This window comes from Nothoprocta perdicaria, unplaced genomic scaffold, assembly GCF_003342845.1.
Source record: "Nothoprocta perdicaria isolate Ctin4 unplaced genomic scaffold, notPer1 scaffold_1, whole genome shotgun sequence".
Taxonomy (NCBI): domain Eukaryota; kingdom Metazoa; phylum Chordata; class Aves; order Tinamiformes; family Tinamidae; genus Nothoprocta; species Nothoprocta perdicaria.
The window spans coordinates 6,485,829-6,504,612 of record NW_020454093.1 but is presented as its reverse complement, the minus strand read 5'-3'; the positions used below and the strand labels follow the sequence as shown (position 1 = coordinate 6,504,612).

General features: G+C 37.4%; 1 protein-coding gene across 4 annotated transcripts; it reads left to right on the top strand.

Moving 5' to 3' along the window:
* Window positions 1–25: 25 nt before the first annotated feature.
* TRAPPC13 (trafficking protein particle complex 13) lies at window positions 26–18,250 on the top strand. 4 transcript variants are annotated; one of them, XM_026036939.1, is made up of 13 exons: window positions 26–184; window positions 2,139–2,966; window positions 5,265–5,333; window positions 6,149–6,248; window positions 7,113–7,197; window positions 7,805–7,932; window positions 8,094–8,166; window positions 9,730–9,774; window positions 14,089–14,222; window positions 14,737–14,935; window positions 16,817–16,917; window positions 17,796–17,946; window positions 18,043–18,250. In XM_026036939.1, exons 2-13 carry the CDS (start codon window positions 2,273–2,275, stop codon window positions 18,160–18,162), a joined length of 1,899 nt encoding a protein of 632 aa, XP_025892724.1. In that variant the 5' UTR covers window positions 26–184; window positions 2,139–2,272; the 3' UTR covers window positions 18,163–18,250. The 4 variants fall into 4 exon arrangements, with proteins under 4 accessions (XP_025892724.1, XP_025892733.1, XP_025892742.1 ...); XM_026036948.1 differs by having other exon boundaries at window positions 17,799–17,946; window positions 18,043–18,193; XM_026036957.1 differs by lacking the exon at window positions 2,139–2,966 and having other exon boundaries at window positions 18,043–18,206.
* Window positions 18,251–18,784: the final 534 nt, after the last annotated feature.

Here is an 18,784-nt window from a genome sequence, read left to right as displayed (position 1 = left end):
GCGGCGAGGTGCACCCTGGGAGACCTGGGCCAGGCTCCCGAGCGTTGCTATTTTGTGTACGGCGGCCGCGCGCGAGCCACCCCCCGACGGGGGTAGTTTGGCCTGACAGCCTCGCCGTAGGTGGTGGCGCCTGGCGCCATGGACGTCAACCAGCCCAAGCAGGAGCACTTGCTGGCGCTGAAAGGTACAGAGGGGCCGCCCCGCGGAGCGGTGCGCGGGGCCGGGGCCGCGCGGGGAGGCGTGGGGACCGGCCCGGGATGGGGGGAACCGGCGCAGGGGCCCGCGAGGTCCCGCACCGCACCGCACCGCACCGCGCCGCGCCGGGCCCCGGCCTGCTGCGGCCCTGGCGGGTTCGGGTGTTTGCGTCTGTCGCAGGGCGCCTCGGCGCCTGCGGCGGGAGTCGCTATTAGATTTTCTCTATGGCGCAGAGAACTGCGGGCGCTGCTAACCCTCTGCCTAGCGCGCGGCTGCTGGCTCCCTTGCGGTGCCACAGCGGTGAGACTGCAAGTGTAGGTGCCTGTGAGGTTCCTTACGGAAGTTCGTGCAGAAATCAAGGCAAGAAATAGGAAGCGAAGTGCTCTTTCTATAAGGAATTGATATCTCTGCTGGCAGCTCTGTTCCAATGAGTTAGCAATAAAGCACTGAGAAGCATGAACCTTCTTACTTCAGTCGTATATATATATATATATTTTCTTTCTTTCTAACAGTGCTTGTTTGGAAATGATTTAGTGAGGCTGTTCAGTCTCATAAAATAGTGCACATGTGTAGATGACTTCTGAATCTATTTCTGTCAACATAGTAGTTTTATAATACTCTCAGAGAGTTTTTGTGCTATCTCACTGTTAGAGTAAAATTCATCAATCATAATTCAAGTAAAATCACAAGCCTTTATTTTTTTTCACGTATGTGTTTACACACATACAGATGCACTCAAAACCAACACTCCAGAAGATGAAACATCACCAGCCACCACTACAGGTGCATGCTGATATTTCAAAGCTAAAACTCATTGCTTTGCTCTTGTGAAAAAAAAAAAGAGAATCTTTGGTCTTGCATTGAACTTAATGCAGGGTCCAGGCTATGGATTTTGCAAATAGAAGTAAAAAGGAATCTGGATTTCTTTACATTGTGTATATCTTGAGCAGAAGCTTGATGGTACGGTGATTAAGTAATACCAGGTTTTATTGCTTTAAACATTACTGGCCATTACTGATCTCTGGTGGGGAGCCTGCCGGGCTTGCAAAGGGGAATAAAAAGGGCAGAGCAAACACGTGCATGTGCTTTATGTTGTATTTCAAAGGAGTGTTTGTAGGACTGGGAGAAGGAAAACATGAAATGATTTTCCCACAAAAGGAAGTAATGTTGATATTTTTAAATTGAAATTGTATCCTAAAGTCATTTGAAAAGAATCTCTACATTTATGGCTTGAAAGCTTCAAGAGTAAAATGGAGTTAGTAGTTCTGTTACAAAATTAAAAAAAAAATAGACTCAAATGCTGATTTGCCATAGCACTTCTCCTTTAGCGGTCAGTTACGCTTGTCAGTGCTATTTCAGGAAGGGCTTTTTCTTTTTCATTTGCATTCACATCAGATGTTGCTTTATATTCTCTTGGTTAGCCTATGGAAAATAGTATTTTCTTCTTTATTTAAATAGATTTGAATAGCAAATATATATTAGGTAGTGGTGATATACGTTTTGGCAATGTAGTGCCGTATGTTTACGTAGTAATCTTTGGGAAAAGAGAATTGTGGCTATTTTAGCATAGAAAAATTGAGGTCCGAAGCAGCTTCTGAGATGTCCTCAACTGGAAAAAAAAATCACTTTAATATAATGACAAAGAGATGACAGGAATAATGATGGGCCTTAGTGGGTGAGAAGGCTGAGACGGTGGCAATGAAAGGACTACTCTTGGGAGGGAGAGCACTGAGGAAACCATTTGCCTTTGGATCACGTTCAGTGTACGGAAGTTTTGCGGCAATGATGGGATACAGGCACTAATGCTCAGCATGAATGAAGTAGAAATGTTATGATAAGCCTCACTAGTTTATTTTTACAACATGTTGCTTTTTTACAGAATATCCTAGCAATATGTTTCTTCATATGGTAGTATCTTATTCTTTATGATACTTCTACTTTAGGTCCTGTTTTCCACTGGTCTATGCAGCACGAGGCAAGGAAATTCTTGTAAATAAGATGTGTTTCGGTCTAGATTTGAGAGTCCTAATCGAGAGACTGTTCCATTTCCTAATAATTGGATCCCTGCTGTGCAAGAATGGAAGTGGTCTTGCATTATCGACCACATCAGAGAGATCTAAGGAAACTGCAAACATTTGCAGAAGCAGCAGTGAAGGAGTTTCCCACTCGTCAGTTACCAAGATTCACAGCGTGGTTTCCAAATGATTTATACAGACTTCCCCTCAAACCAAAAAGGCAGCCACCTGTTATCTCATGTGAGGAAGCAGCAGAAGTGAAACGACGTTCTACAGCTTCAGAATACGTGGTAGGATCTCCTGATTATGACTGTACAAGAAATCTCCTTGAGTTTCAGCCTAACGTGAGACATGGGCAGACTTTAATCCAAGCTGTTCACAGACCAATTAACGTGGAGAATCAAGAAGAATCACCACTTAATGAGAAACAAAAATTGAAAAGGTCTTGGAGTGTCTCTCTCCCTAGTGCTAAGATCAAAGAAAAGATTCTTCCTTTGTCTGAAGAGCTGCAGAGTAATTTGGAAAGACTGAAACTACATGTGTTTTATAGAGCCAAGTGGACGATCGAACAGTCTATTTGCAATAACCAAACTTTGGAGGACATTTGGGTGAAACTGAATAAGCTCATCAAACACAATGAATTACCGTCTTGCAATGCTACAATCCAAAGATCTGTGGGCCAGATATGGATTTTCTGTGATATATTATACTGTGAATATGTTAGAAATGTTCTTAGAGAAAGGCTAAGTCTTACTGGTAAAATGAATTTGCTTGTTAATAAGTTTGGAATTATTTTTAGTTTATAACTTAAGATAGAGTTCCATATGAATATTGCTCTCTGAAGTACTAGAATTTTTAAGCAGATCAGAAAATAATTTGGAATAACCTATGAATGAAAGAGGTGGAAACTATTTAATATTATTTTGCTACGATTTTTCTTTATTTGACTTTAGCGGATCAGGAATCTTATCAGTGCTTCTATTAGGATTGGTATGTTTCTGTTCAGTTTAGAACTGCATTTATGTAGCTTTTCTCTACATTAGATGTCTAGGGAAAAGGTCTATTGTCTTGACTGTTACAGCAAGCTGTGTTGGTAATAAAAGTTATGCTTTCATTCAAGCCAAGTGCTTCCTCACTGTGCTGTTTTGTATAAAATTAGGAGAAGGAAAAGATACTGTGAAATGGATTGTTATTATCACATTAAAGAGCAGTGGTTATATATATTTTTTTCCACCAAGATTGTGAACATTTGCTGCAAGTCATCCTTTTATGAAGGAATTAAAATTAAATACGTCAAATAAAAATGTTAAATACAAGAATTAAATAGTACTTTACATTCCGTTCTAGCACCATCTTAATGCCATTACTAGTATTTTCTCAGAAATATTAATGGCAGTTTCAGTGGAAGCTGAATGCTTTAGAATAGTGGATATCTTTATTGTTTTCTATTTTACAACTTTCCTAATAGTATTTTTTTGAGAAGATTGCTGATATGTGACCTGTGGTGGCTGATATGTGACCTATGGTGAAGCTTGTAGCTGTCCTAGGCAACAAGAAAGCTGCAACTTCGACCAGCATGTCAGGAAATTAAAAGATCAGGCTTCTACCTATAAATCTCTATTTGTTGTTTTTATGGAGAGTAGTCTCTGGGTATCTGAATGCATGTTTTGGTGAAGGCTGAATTCAGGATGACTTTTTGTCATCTGAAAGAAAAAACCTGTCAAAGTCACACAGTGTGCTCACTGCCATGTCTGGATGATCAGTAGAACAAGCAAACTGGTAGCCATATAATTGCATGGGTCTATGTTGAATCTGATTCTCTATTTACTTTGTTTTTATTTATTTGGGGGCTTTAAATTAACTTTGTTCTAAGTCTTTAGGCTGAGTTTTTCAAGATTTCTCCATTACGAAAATAATGTATTTCCTTCTACTTGAAAATGTAGATAGATTTGTGTCACTGGTAGCAAACTTCTCTCGGTTTCTCTAGGGTAGTTAAGTTCTGGCGAAATACTAGTGCCCATTGCTTCACACACAAACCTATCAAAGCAACTGATTGTTTTACCTAACTGGAAATAGTGAATACTTACGTGACATACAAGATGGCACAAAAATACTATAAAGATAAAAGTGCAGTGTGTGATTTGGAACTAGGCTGTTCATTGACTTGTGCTCAAGAGAAATCCTAAGGTTCATTTATTTCATTTTCAGAAAGTTTATGTTTTTATATTTCCAAAGTTCAAAGGTAAAAATAAGCAGTGGTTTTTACATATTCAGCTCAACATGTAAGGTCAGAAATGCTCAGCTTTTGTATGAGCACTTTCATCTGAAGGTATATGCAAGATCTAGACCACTGATTTGTATGAATAGGAAAGAATTCTTTTTAAGAAGCAACATTTCTTACATATCCTAGGTGCAGTATACATTTAAATCATGTAATTTTGAGTTGTGGGTTAAAGTAGCCTCTCCAAATTCTAATTTCTTGGAATATGGACTTTTAATAATGGATAAAATCTCTATTTTATAGTGCTAGCATTGATATATTGTTTTTAAGCAGGTCGCCAAGTCTGTTGTTATTGCTTTGCTGGTTTGATTTTGATTAGACGGCAGATGGAATTTTGTGTTTTATATAGTGCATGACTGAAAGGGTTCTCATTGATGATTAGCCTGGAAGAGTCCATAAAAAAAAAAAAAAAAAAAAAAAAACCCAAAAAACAACAACAGAAACCAGCGTGAAATGAAACCATGTTTCTACAAAAGGCCATAAAACAGTTAACAATGTCCTGTAACAGATACAAGACCTTTAATGTATTAACAGAAAGCAGTATAAACTGGTGTGCCAAGGAAGTGAAGCAAAAAGAGCAGTAGGTTTTTGGATCTCACAATAGCAGAGAATTTTGTTAGGCTGAAAATAACCTGAGCCAAAGGGGTATCACCTTCTTTCACACTGAGGTTTGATCCTTGTATCTCACTCCATCTTGTGAAAGGAGAGCAATTTTTAAAATCCAAAGATGAATACTGGATTCATTGACCTTTGGTTTGTTTTCTGATTCACAGTGATGAGGCTAACCAAGCCTACTTTGTTCACTAATATTCCGGTGACTTGTGAAGAGAGAGATTTGCCAGGTATGTCTTCTTTACTAACTGATTGTTGTCTACTTATTAGCAGATCTGTGCCATGTGAGCATCTGTGGTCTAGATGCCAACAAGAACCTATCTCCCAAAGTTTATAATCTGAAGCAATAGTGTATTATATGAAATAAATATGCCTTTTATGGTAGCTGTAGGTGCTCCTCTAAAACCCTTCACATACAACTTTTAAAACTGAGGGGGTATACTGTAAACGTACAACCTCAAAATTTTGGGGCTTAGTCATCTTCATCTGGAGAAAACAGCCTTGTCGATTAGAATCAATACATTAATACTCAGATTATGAAAAAATGATTTTGCAAGAATCATTGCTAAACACTTTATGCTTGGTATATAGAGCTGTTAAATCAAGAGTTCATGGTCTGTTGTTCAGTAATAGATGCAGTCTAGAAGTCAAGTATAAGAAAGAAGCAAGGCATGAAACAAGGAAAGAGAATTCTGTTGAAGTGCAAAGCAAACAAGGAGAAAACTTGAGGATGGCTAATTCCATTGAGTTGTACTTTTTACAAGCAGAATTTCCCTAAAAAGCTCAATGTCAACAGCATCTTTGGGATGTGGTTTTCAACATGTATACAGAGTGCTTTATTGGGCAGAGATGCCTGAAGGTAAATTATTATTTATAAGCAGGCATATAGAGCTTTTTTTTTTTTTCAGTCAATTTATTTAGACATAAATTAAAACATGTCTAAAATAAATTACATCTAAATAAGTAGTTAAGATTTATAACCTGCATGTAGACATGGTTCTAGATTTGGAAATGTTCTGATTTTAATAATTTTGTTTTTCTACAGGTAATCTATTTAACCAGCTCATGAAAGATGATCCTTCTACAGTAAATGGAGCAGAAACTTTGATGTTAGGAGAAATGCTTACTTTGCCTCAAAATTTTGGGTAAGAACAACTTATTGTTGCAACAACTTATTGCTACAACTGCAACATATGATATACAAGGTTTGGGATTCATTGAACAGTAATGTGCATTTTACTTTTTATCAACATATAGTGAAGTAATACAGTATAAAATAATATAGTGAAGTGCTTGGTGTTTGGTTTTAAGACTTTTTAAAACTTTTGTTTCTTAATTTACTGCATGAAATAAGATACAATCCGATGCTGGATGATGATAGTTGTCTTTAACTTGACTGGGTCTGTAATGGGAACTGAAAATTGAGAGAAATTTGTGACTGTGGGTGAATTTTTACAGTGCTAGAAACTTCAGTTCTAACTAACAAGATGTACTCCAGTGATTTTAGTGGCTACTGAAAGCCATCTTATTCTGTTCAAGTAAAACTTTCTGATTTATTGGTTCCCTTTTGAAATTGTTTCTGTTGGAAGTTTAAAGTTATGTTTAAGTATGTATAGATGTCAAATTGCCAGTATAACTTAAGACTTAAGAGCAATCTCTTAAACTATTCTCACATTTAACTCTTAGGAAATCTGTTGCCTTGTGGGTACTGGAAATAGAAAAAAGGACAAAAAAAAAAAAATCTAACTCCCCTCACCTGTGATTCAAGCACTGTTTTGAGTAGGTGTGCTCTCAGTGCAGTAGGAATTACTGTGACTTCTATGCAGTTCTCTTTTGTGGCCTTTATAGGCTACCTCTATATAGCATTTTAAGAACTGGAGTGTGTATTTGGTATAGACCAAGTTCCTGAAATTGAACCTAAAGAGGTGTATTCTATTGTTTTTTGGCTTTGTTGGTTTATTTTAATAATATTTGCTAAATATACTTAAATATACTCCTTTTTTTAACAGAAATATATTTCTGGGAGAGACGTTTTCCAGTTACATTAGTGTACATAATGATAGTAATCAAATTGTCAAGGACATACTGGTAAAGGTATGTGAAAATACATCTACTTCCTAGATTATAACAAATGTATTGGATGTGTTTTCTGACAGTGTCTAGTGCAATTAGTGGTAATGCATGGAGTTTAGGTAATATCTGCCACATTTTTTCCAATCCAAAAATGAATAGGCTGTAAAGCTTCTTCAGACAGTGGGTGTGGCAGAGCTTCCACAGCCAAAAAGAATTGCCAAAGCTGTATTCTTTACTGGTTGCACTTTCAGTGATATCAGAGCAAATCTCTATAAAACACATATTGATTTATATTTTACTTTCATTTTAAATTAGTTCAAATGATTTATTTTTGATAAACAAATAGTATGTTGAGTAAAGAAATTCTGAAATTTTTTCACACTGTGGAACTCAAAAGTAAGTGGAAATTTTGTGAGCTGCATGATAGAGGGACTGAATTCTTTATGTATATTTTAAAATTTTTCTTTTGCATTGTTAAGTTACACATCTAAGTTATTTTACATGTGTGAAAGCGTACAGGGTACACATTAGTCCATGAAATCTAGTACTTTTCAAATCCAGCTTGTTTTTCTTCAGAGTGTTTTATGTAGCTGTGTTTATAACCAGTGCATTGTTTTTCTCTTTCCAGGCTGATCTTCAGACAAGTTCTCAGCGCTTGAATCTTTCAGCTTCTAGTGCAGCAGTGACAGAACTCAAACCAGACTGTTGTATTGATGATGTGATTCATCATGAAGTAAAGGAAATAGGAACACACATGTAATATCTTTAAATCTTGTAACTTGCATTTTTCTGTGAATTTTTTTAAATCATTACATATAATCAAGCTTAAACTGCAGCACATGAATACTGAAGTGTTTCTACTTTGATAGAGACATGCAATCTAGCTCAAAAATAATTTTTAAAATTTTTTCTTTCAGCTTAGTTTGTGCAGTAAGTTACACTACACAGATGGGAGAAAAGATGTACTTCAGAAAGTTCTTCAAATTTCAGGTATTGTACAGAAGAACGTGTAGTGCTTGTAATAGGAGACTAGGTTTAGAAAACTGGCATTTTTAAAGCAGTTGATGCTTCTAAAGTGCTTATGTATGTAAAGTACGTACATAATGTATTTGACTTTGAAAGCTGAACCAATGAAATAAGTATTACTTCAAACTGCATGAACAAATGTTTTCTAATTACTGTATGTTTTTCAGAAGTAGTAAATATTAATCTCATTTTGTTGTTTGGAAAAGAAAAAATCAGTGTTTTCAAAAATTTAGTTTTATAGTGGCTACGTTTTTATTTTCTTTTTTCCTTTTTTCCTTTTTTTCTTTTTTTTCTTTTCTTTTTTTCTTTTTTCTTTTTTTTAACTGAAAAGGTATCTATTTTAATTCAAATATAACCTTTGAGTTTAAGATATTAAAATTCTATTTTTCTTCTAGTGTAACTTTTAAAGGAACTTAGTGATTTGTTTGTTTTAAAGAAATCTAGGAAAACAGATATAAAGTGTTATACTAATAGTCATACAAATAATTGATAGAGTTGAAACCTTTTGTTCTACTGCACATATGTCAAGACTCAGTTAGAATAACTGGTGAAAGCAGGAAGTTACCTCTGTAGACAGAGAATTACTCTCTGTAGGCTAATTCTAGCAGAAAATAGTACATTTTAGCCATGGTTTTACAGGGTATTTGTTTTCTGAGTTGTTTGATGAGACTTGGAGGATTGTGGAACTTTTTCTGGAGAAAGAAGAATCAGGAGACATGCTCTGCTGAATACGTTTTGAGATATTCTTGTAGTGTTTCTAGTAGGACAGGAACATTGTGCCACTTAGACTTGTGTCTTGTGCAAGTTACAGGTTATTTCATTTTTCTTTTCCAGTCTTAAATCCAGTTACTTTATATTTCTACCAAAGTACCTCAATCTTTGCAGTCATTGTCAAAGATCAGTAGAGTGAAATGAGTCCTTGTGGACCTTGAAATGGCAGGTGCTGATTAGACAAGATGTTTCCGTATGATCCCAGGGGATGATCCCTACCTATTTGATTTTTAATGGCAGTCTTTGAAATTTACTCTAATTAATTGAAAGACTGAGTTTATCAGATTAAAGGAAAGAAGTAGAAAATATCAGAATTTAGGGATATTAATAAAGAACTGGTTGAAGAAAAAATACTTCTAAAAAAAATTAACTAAATTGATACTTTATTTTTCCACAACTGAAGAGAGTTATGATTACTTGAAAAAATTGGACTTTATGCCTATTACAATGCAAAATGCTCTCCAAGGGATTTTTTTTTAACTTTGATCAGACTAAAGGTTCTATTCCCAACCCTGAACTGTGTACTGTGTCTTGATTGACTTCTACTTGAATAGAAACTAATGAAAATATTACTTATTTAAAGAAAGATAGACATCTTGAGCAAGACGATTTAAGTTCCTTTCCTGACAAGTATTATAGAAGATATTTCTTTCACTTATATCAATCTATATCCATTTCACAATGAATGTGCTAACTATTTTGAGTTAACTCTAGTTGAAAGCAGTTGCAAATCTGTCTTGTTTTCGTTCAATTCAGGTTCTCAAACCGCTCGATGTGAAGACTAAGTTCTATAATGCAGAGGTAAGTGCCAGCTATTTGGTGTGTGCTTTTTGCTTGTTTGGGACTTTCTACTTTGATTTAGGTGATTGCTAAGTTAAATTCAGAGCTTCCTAAATACACTTTCTGAGTTTCTTAGAAATGCAGTGTTCTCCAAAGGAAACAAACATAGGTAATAGTTTATGTATCATTTATTAAAAAAATAGATATCATTTATTTCCTTATATTTTTTAGACATCAGAAGTCCATTTCATTGTCCTTTTTTCATAAATGAATAGAAGGGAAGAGATGATATGCAAGGCAGACACGTCAGAACATTAATGTAATTGAGTGAAAGTTTTGCCTATGTGCTGCTTCCCAGTGAACTCAAAATATTTTCAATTACAGCTTTCATTCTTAGGATGATTGAAGTATACTTGACATAAGGTGGATTGTTCATACTCAAAGCAGATGCTAAAATTTCATTTCTTCTCTGATGCAGATATAACCCCTGAAATATGGTTAACTATCACACTGCTGGCCATTTAGTTGCAAAGTTGTATTAGGTGGTTTGGTTGGAATAAATCAGACAATAATTTATGTCAAGCTAAGTAGCAAGTGTTTTACTATTCAGTTCTTAAATAAGCAGGTATATGTGCTATGAATTTGCATGTAGAAAAGGAGTAAATCTCAAAATCTTTCTGTTCTAATTATTTGTCTTCATTATAGTCACAGGTATAGGGTTTCTCAGGCAAGATTATGACTATTTAAGCCCAAAACACATATCTATTTCCCTCCCTGACATAGGGAAACAGGCAAAGGGAAGAAATATCATGGTAATTCAAGGATCTACAGTGCCATGATCTGTATTGTCTAGAGTTGTTCAGGAGGCTCCCTATAAAGATATTTCCTCTGCTGAAAATGAGCAACATGTAAATTATAAATATACATATGTACATTTGATTTATAGCTTGTATTTTATTAGAAGGAAGAAAAATCAAGGCTTAGGGCATGGTTCCCATTACCGGAGTATCCACGTAATTTATCACAAATGTCTTTTAGAGACTGTGGAAGACTTTAACTGCGGGGTTTTCTCTTGCCTAGCAAGCTGGTATGTTGCCACTCCGATTTGAGTGAAAAGTCCTTGATTAGGTGCTGTTTGTGATACCACGTGGCTGACAGAAACACTGAGCCCTCCATTCTATATGTTAAGAACATACGATGCCCTGGGGCGTAGGGGGCAACAAACATTTTATGTATCAGTTACTGATTAACTCAAAATTTGCAAAGATCAACTAATCAGTTAAATTCTTTGCATTAACATTACAGATGTGATCCTCTCTATCTATGAAGTTCATCACTAAAACTGTGAATTATTATTTCTGGCAGAAAATGATTTAGTTTTTCTAAGACAAGGAAGTAACGCCGAGCTTTAATCTTGTGGCTTATTGCTCGTATTGCAATAGCATCCAAATCAGGCTGGTCGTGGAAATCAGCGTGGCCAGCGCGTGTGCTGCCCCGCAGAGCTGCTGCAGCCCCTCGCCGCGTGTCTCCTGCCGCAGGAGAAGGACCTTGGGCAGGGCTTCCCAGGGGCTGCTCCTGCAGGCGCTCGGTGGGAAGGACAGGCTGTTGGGAAGGTCCCGTCGGTGATGGCTGGCTGTGTTATGGAGGGAAACACAGTTTTATTTTTGCACTTTATATGAATGATTGAAATTATCTGTAAAATGACAACGACTGCTTCTATTTATTTATTCGTTTTTACTATTTCCATATACAATCCATTGCGTGGATTTAAATTCAGGACAAGCTTTAAACTTGCTCAGAAACTAACAGCTTATTTTTTGGATCCATTTATTCTCCCATACCTCACCTCCTGTACCTTATGTGCCTTAGGCTCTGTTTTGGATTGGTTCCACAGCAATTAGTAAAGCCCAAAGCAAAGCTAGTAAATCATGTAACAATACTAGCCATATTGTATTAGAAATGTAGTTGTCATCTTTGTTTGCATCCATTTTTATTTACATTTCTGTCTTACTAATGCTGTCTTTAGATGGTGCAAAAAAATGCAGAAATGCATTTTGTTTGAAAATTAGCCTCCTTTTTCTTTAACATTTAACCTAATTTCTCTAATGTGTTCTTTTTTTATTTTCCCATTAGAGTGACCTCAGTTCTGTGGTAATTTTTATTTATTTATTTATAAATATGTATGCTTTTTTAATTGTCTATCTGTCTCCTTGCTTATTGTTAACATTATTTTAAAAACATAATGGAAAAGCAATGTTTGTTCTGCTTGTCGTGAACTGATGTTTTCCCATCCATCCTTTTTATATGCAACTAATTATTTAAACGATTAACTCTTTCTTTAATACCCACTGTTGATACTAAAAGTTGACTATTTCAAACTTGTATTTATGTGGGCCATTCTCTAAAAAAAAAATCACCAAAATTTTACTGGATAGACATTTTTAACTGGACCAAGGCGATTTACAAGTTATTTTATGGAAACTGTGCTAATTCTTTTCTAAATTATCTTTTTTGGAACACTGAAATGTAGGTTAAACTACAAGACTGCTCTGTAAGCTGTGGCAGGACTTTGCATATCTACTTGGTGGAGACACTGGGTTTGAGGAGAGAGCAGCAGTTTTATTTTCTATCTTCCCTTTGCTACTTCAGACTGCTTTCAAACTTCTAAGTGCATGTAACACCTGATAACTTAGTATGATACTTTTGCAGACTGATTTTGCTTTAAGGTGTGCATTGTATTAAAATGAACTACATTCTTGTAAAATACTGAAAAGTTTTTGTCTTTTTTTTTTTTCATCATATTATTAAAACAAGTTTGGTAATAATATGAAACTAACTTGCTTTTTCATTATGCTGCTTGTTTTATCTTTCCCCTTTCAAATTAGCTCTTCCTAAATTTCTGCTGTTGGCTGCTGCATTAAAAACAACTAAAATGGGGATAAATGGAGATATTGAGCAATGGATTTATGGGATATAAACAGTGTCCGCTCAAGTGAGAGTCAAAATTTGATTGTAGTGATTGCACCACTGCTGTTTTATTTAGGAGAGCTGTGTTTTCTTTCCAACTTCTTCTGCAAGTGTGAGGTCTTTCTGTAGCCTGCGGAGCTTGCCAAGTTTCCATACGTGTCTGTATGCGGTGAGCTAGGTGGTGGGTAACAGGAAAGGCACAATGAGTAGCTCCAGTGCCAGTCTGTATTTCTGCTTCTAACACAGGGCCTTTAGAGGAGAAAGCACTTCAGAAGATTTTGTTCTGCTTTGTTATTTGTAATTTATGAGCAGGACTGCATTGGCCTAATGACCGAGTTACATTGATTAAAAGGAAGCTGTGAGCTTCCTTCCCCCCTTGCCATAAAATACATTCTTTGGATTTATCCTAATGACATACCTAAGCTGTCATATTAATTTGTTGATAACTCTCTTGCAGGTGCAGATTTGGTACTTAAATCGTTCTTACTTAAATTGGTGCTTTTTTTGTTTGTTTTTCTTTTCTGCTTCTCCAGGAGCTTGAATCTCTAGTAGACTGAGCCTTCGCTATTTACTCCTTCTGGAGACTTTAGAGATAATTCTACAGAAACAAGGAGACAAAAATAACTTTACTTTTATATTTCTAGCTGCTGACATTTAAACATTCTGTAGCTTTCCTTCCCATACTAGAGTTGGTCCTTATATCCCATCTTCAGGAATTAGTTTTGTTGTTAGAGGGTTTTTTGTAGGTAGAACATCAATTAAATTGATGGATGCACCAAGTACTAGTACCCATTGGCATGATGATGCAGCTGAGCAAGAAAGGAGGCTGATTTGCTGTTTCGCCAGTACATCAATGTTCCAGAACAGCAACAGCATCTCCGAGCATGTACTGAGCTGTTACACTTGAGTTCAACAAACACGCACCTTTATATTTTATTTTTTCCATAGCTTGATGCACTAGTAACTTGGCATGGCATGGCATTAATGTGCACTGCAGCTCTTTACTCTTCATTCTATTATCTTTTGGGTTTGTTTTCTTGATAATTTGGATAAAGCTTGAGTTGCTGTTGAAGTGATGAAAGTCTTGGGAAGAGGTGATCTAAAGCTTTATAAAGCAATAGCTAGAAAACAGCAAAGCTATCCCACATATCCCATTGTTTTGCAGGGTATCTGTTGACTAACACTTTTGCTCCTATTAATTATTATGGGGATTAAGGGTTTTTTTTCCTGCATTAATTACTGTAGTTTGATTTGCAGGCATGAACTAAACACACGTGTTTTATTTATTACCTTTTTTTTAATAGGACAGTCTAGTCTTTTTAATAGTATTAATTGTATTGTCATGAACTTGCACTTCTGCTTTTTCAGACAGATGAAGTGTTTCTGGAAGCTCAGATTCAGAATATCACCACCTCTCCAATGTTTATGGAGAAGGTTTCTTTGGAGCCATCTATTATGTACAACGTTGCAGAACTGAACACAGTTGACACCTCAGGGGAAAGGTATGTTCAGATTCAGCAAGCAGCTGATATTTGATTCTCAAGTTCTTTCTATTATAATTTCATGAGACGGAAGGAGTAAAATTAGTGAGTTATCTGTAGCTGAGGGATTGCACTTCGCTTACTTGCAAGGCAGTGGTAAAGGTGGATGGGTGAAGTGCCCTTATAAGATCTTGGAATATAATAAATTGTCACATAGTGAAATAAATTAAAATGCCTTTTAACATCAGCCAGTAGATCACAAAATACCTGGAGAACTGTCTGTCACAACCAGTAAACCATTATGGATGCAAAAGCTTGTTATGGCTCAATAAAGGAGAGCTTAAGCCGATGAAAAAGCCTATGGCGATTTTAGAAAATAGCAGTACAGTTCTTGTCAAAAGTATACAACATGTCTTTTACCATGAATAAAGCATCACAAATACTGTAAATTGCAGGAGAATATTGCTTTTATTTTTTTTTAATTTCCTCTTAAAAATTACTTTAAAACAAGTTTCTTGGAATTTTTCCTTTTAAGAGCATCTACTTTTGGCTCAAGGACTTATTTACAGCCTATGGATACACGTCAGTATTTATACTGCCTGAAGCCAAAGCAGGAATTTGCAGAGAAAGCTGGAGTAATAAAAGGTGTAACAGTGATTGGGAAACTAGACATCGTCTGGAAAACAAACCTGGGTGAACGAGGGAGGTTGCAAACTAGCCAGCTCCAAAGAATGGTAAGTCTTTAACTTGGACATACATTTAAATCAGTCTGGCATTTGAGTGCCAGAGTCAAGAAATCTGTGCAACAGAATATGTTGGTTAGAATAAAATTGACTTGTTGAATGGCATCTGGAAGCAAACTTAAGGAGGACCGACCGACAAAAGAGCTTCTTTAAATGTGTGTTAAACTTGACACAAAGTTGACACAAAACTCTGCTGTCTGATTCATGGACTTACACGAGCATCTTTGAACAAAACAGTATTTATTTACAGGATAATACTATTTATCTTTCAGGTATGTGATTTTCAGTTCAATCTATTTCCATCTGGTTGATTTACATATTCTTCCCAGGTTGTGATTACTGGGCTGCTTGACTTGCGTCATTTTTTGAATCAATGATAGTGAAAGAGAGGAAAGAAGTAAAACTGTTGGGATGGTTGCAGCTTAGTTTACAGAACTTGAAGTTGGGTTCTCTCTGTCCCGTGCTTGCTCTTGCTTTTGCTCTCACTCTCTTCCCTTGAAGCTGTCTAGAATATTGAGCAATTTTGTAGGGAAATGAATCACGTGAAGTTGTAACCAGGCAAGGAAACTTTGGATCATGGAAATTCACAGCTAAGTTACCAAAGTTTCCTTGATTTTAATTTAGAGGTCAGGTATCTGTTTACATAGATTGGAAGTTGGCTGCCTTAAAAAATTCAAGCACTTCTCCTTCAAACTTCTGGTAATTAAAGCTCATTTCCAACTGACCTTTTCTGTCATGCCTCTTAAGACAGCTTTTCTCTCCCTTAGTCAATATTGCTTTTTTTTCCTTTGAGATGTGATGCAGCTTCCTCTTCTCTTGATACTGTAAGTGCTGTGCTGTTATTTTAGCTCTAGGCCCTCTCCACCAGCCACCCTTTTCCTTCATTTATTAGCTCTCTAACTGGTTTCACTTAGCAGGCCTGTGGTTTTACCTGTTCTCTGCTCCATGTCCTCACTTGGCTGCAGATTAGGAACCCACTGTCGGAACCGAACGGATTGCGCCCCTTGCTGTGCCTGGGGTGGTGTGGGGCTTCCCAGCCCTGCGCTCCGGGATGCCGCCCGCCTGGATGCTCCCTGTCCGCACCATGCCCGGGCACTCCCGCTCCCGGCAGCATCCAGCTGGTCCAAAGTAAAAGCCTCAGACATGGCATTATGTCAAGTTACCTCTTGGTTAGAGAATCGGAGTAGGTTCCCTCCTGTCATCTCATGCAACTGAAAATGTTTTTTTCTTTTTTCAGTGCTGACTAGTTAGACGTCTTCCTTGCAAGGCTCTATGTTGCTGCCCTGGTGTGGTGTGAAATCCCTCTCCTAGTCCCTCCGCTCGCTGTCATGCCCACACTGGGATTCCTGGCATCTCTCCCAGTTCTGTGATGGAGGGTGTACGAGTGAAAACTGTCACTGGCTTCCTATGCTACTTCAGGGAAACTTTTTAAGCATATTGTAAACATAACTTTTCTTGCAGCATCCCTCCATCAGCAAAATAGCAGAAATTGAATATATCCCACAGATTTCTTTATTTTTTCCTTAACAAACTTTCCTAAGTTTGTTAGTAACCCATGTAAAAGGTGTTTTGGCTCGTGACATGATCGGACAGTTGGTAAGTGTTCATATCATGCACCATTTTAAGCAGTGGCAATTAAGAGTGTTGGGACCGAACTGGCCGGGAGGGCTGAGGCGGGAACCTGCCCTGGGCTGTGGGCTGGGTACCGTGCTTAGCAGAGAGCTCTTGGCACGGCAGGGGCTCCTCTCGGGCAGCGTCTCTGGGCGCACGGACCCTCTCGCTAGGGCTGTGGCAGTAGGTGAAAACTCGAGTAGTGGAAATGTCGCTTTGCTGGGCAGCGTTTGAGACGTCCGCGCTCTTGTTCCCTGCCAGGCTCCCGGCTACGGCGACGTGAGGCTTTCTCTGGAGACCATACCAGACACTGTCAGTTTGGAAGAACCTTTCAACATTACGTGTAAAATAACAAATTGCAGGTAATGATGTCAGGTGATTCTTGTGCTTTTTCCTGAGCGGGTAAGTTGTGGCTGTTTGATTTTTCAATGCTTTGTCCTGAAAGAACTCAAAGCTGATCTTTTCTATGAGTTGTAGCAACACAAAAGTGATGATTTGGGGAGTAAATCTTTTTAGAACTTACGGAGTAAAATGGTAGCTTTCGGAGTAATCTTTTGAAGTTCTTTCATTTTTTATCTGCCAATGTCATTTCTCTTTGGAAGCCAAGTGGGGAGCTGGAAGTTCATGGAACCAGGCTGCAATATCACATAAGATAAACCCCACATTTAAATCATAAATAATTCTTACACCAAATTAGTGCTGGTGCCAGATTACACCAACCTATTTTAAATTACAGCTATCTTGATAAATGATGTTTCCATCTCTTCTGACCTTGCTGCTAATTCTGCAGCCCTGCAAGGAGGCCTGCTGAACAGTGTCCGGGTGATCTTCTGTAACATCTTTACCCACCGTTTGAACCACAATAGTCCTTTATAAAAGGATTTTAAGTAATGTAATTATAAGTAGCATTTAAGGCCAAGGCCTAAGCATAAAGTATTTGGTATACCTTTGCTTCTTGTGGAAGTCTTAGAGGTTGTTCAAAATATGCGTGGTATGATGCTACCCAGTGTATTTAAATCCATGCCCAGAACACTTATGTATTGAATAAAACTGTGTCCAGTTGAATTACTGTACATCACAGTAACTTTTAGTTACCTTCCTTTACTTATAAATTAGTTTAAAATGCTTGATTAACAGTAACACAAGTAATCATTGAGCTGTTTTATGTCTGTAGTTTTTGAATGCTTAAAAAAATCTGGATTTATTCTTGTGTTTTTGTTTTTCCTCCTATTTCCTCTAGCAGTGAAAGGACTATGGATCTGGTTTTGGAGATGTGCAATACAAGCTCCATCCACTGGTGTGGAGTTTCAGGAAGGCAGCTTGGAAAGCTGCACCCAAGTTCCTCCCTCCATCTCGCCCTGACGTTACTGTCTTCAGTGCAGGGACTGCAAGTAAGTCTTCATAACAGAGCTTTGTTAGCAAATAGCCATTTTATCAACTTACTCATTCTTTTTAATATTGACTTGATAAATGCTTTTTATTTGTAGAGTGTCTCTGGCTTAAGACTAACAGACACATTTTTGAAGAGAACATATGAGTACGATGACATTGCACAAGTCTGTGTGGTTTCTTCAGAAGTCAAAAAGATAAAGGAAGAAGTTCTGTAAATACTTTTGCTGGGCTTTTCTGGACCAACCTGCTATGGCTTTGCGGCTGAATTATTAAAACATGTAAAAAGAGGAAAAAAACAATATATCTATAAGCATAAGCATGTTTATTTAATTTCTCTGTGCATTTTTGGAATGTTTTAAAATCTTTTAAAAAGAGGTGTTTACATTTTATCTGTTGAAAATAAAGCCTTTGAAAAAAGAGCAGCTCTGACAAACGATACTGTCGTATAGCCTCTCATGGGGAAGTTGCTCACCTGCAAATGCAGCCTTTGGTGCTTTTGTTACTCACTGAGAGCTGCTTGAATCACCCAACTCCATGGAAGGTGCAGGGGCTGGCGAGGGGCTGGGCCAGCAAAGCTGGGCGCAGGGCACGAGGCAGGTGCTCCGTGCGAGCCATGCAGCCAGCTGGGAGGAACTGAGCATTATCTGAGCACTGAAATGCACTTAGTTAGCACCCTTCCTTTAGTTACTTTAGCATCCTTAACTTTGGAAGAGTTTAAAGATATTTTTTAATCAGGGAAAATTAAGTGCTGAGCCTATTTAAAAAGTACTGGATAAATAAAAATTGGATGGATAGGTGCCCATAGGAAACAAGAAATCCAGAACATGCCCTTCATAT

Coding starts and splice junctions, on each gene's coding strand:
- TRAPPC13 (XM_026036939.1), top strand. CDS start 2,273: ATGGAAGTGGTCTTGCATTATCGACCACATCAGAGAGATCTAAGGAAA. Junction 6,249..7,112: donor ACTTTGCCTCAAAATTTTGG/GTAAGAACAACT, acceptor TTTTTTTAACAG/AAATATATTTCTGGGAGAGA. Junction 8,167..9,729: donor GAAAGTTCTTCAAATTTCAG/GTATTGTACAGA, acceptor CGTTCAATTCAG/GTTCTCAAACCGCTCGATGT.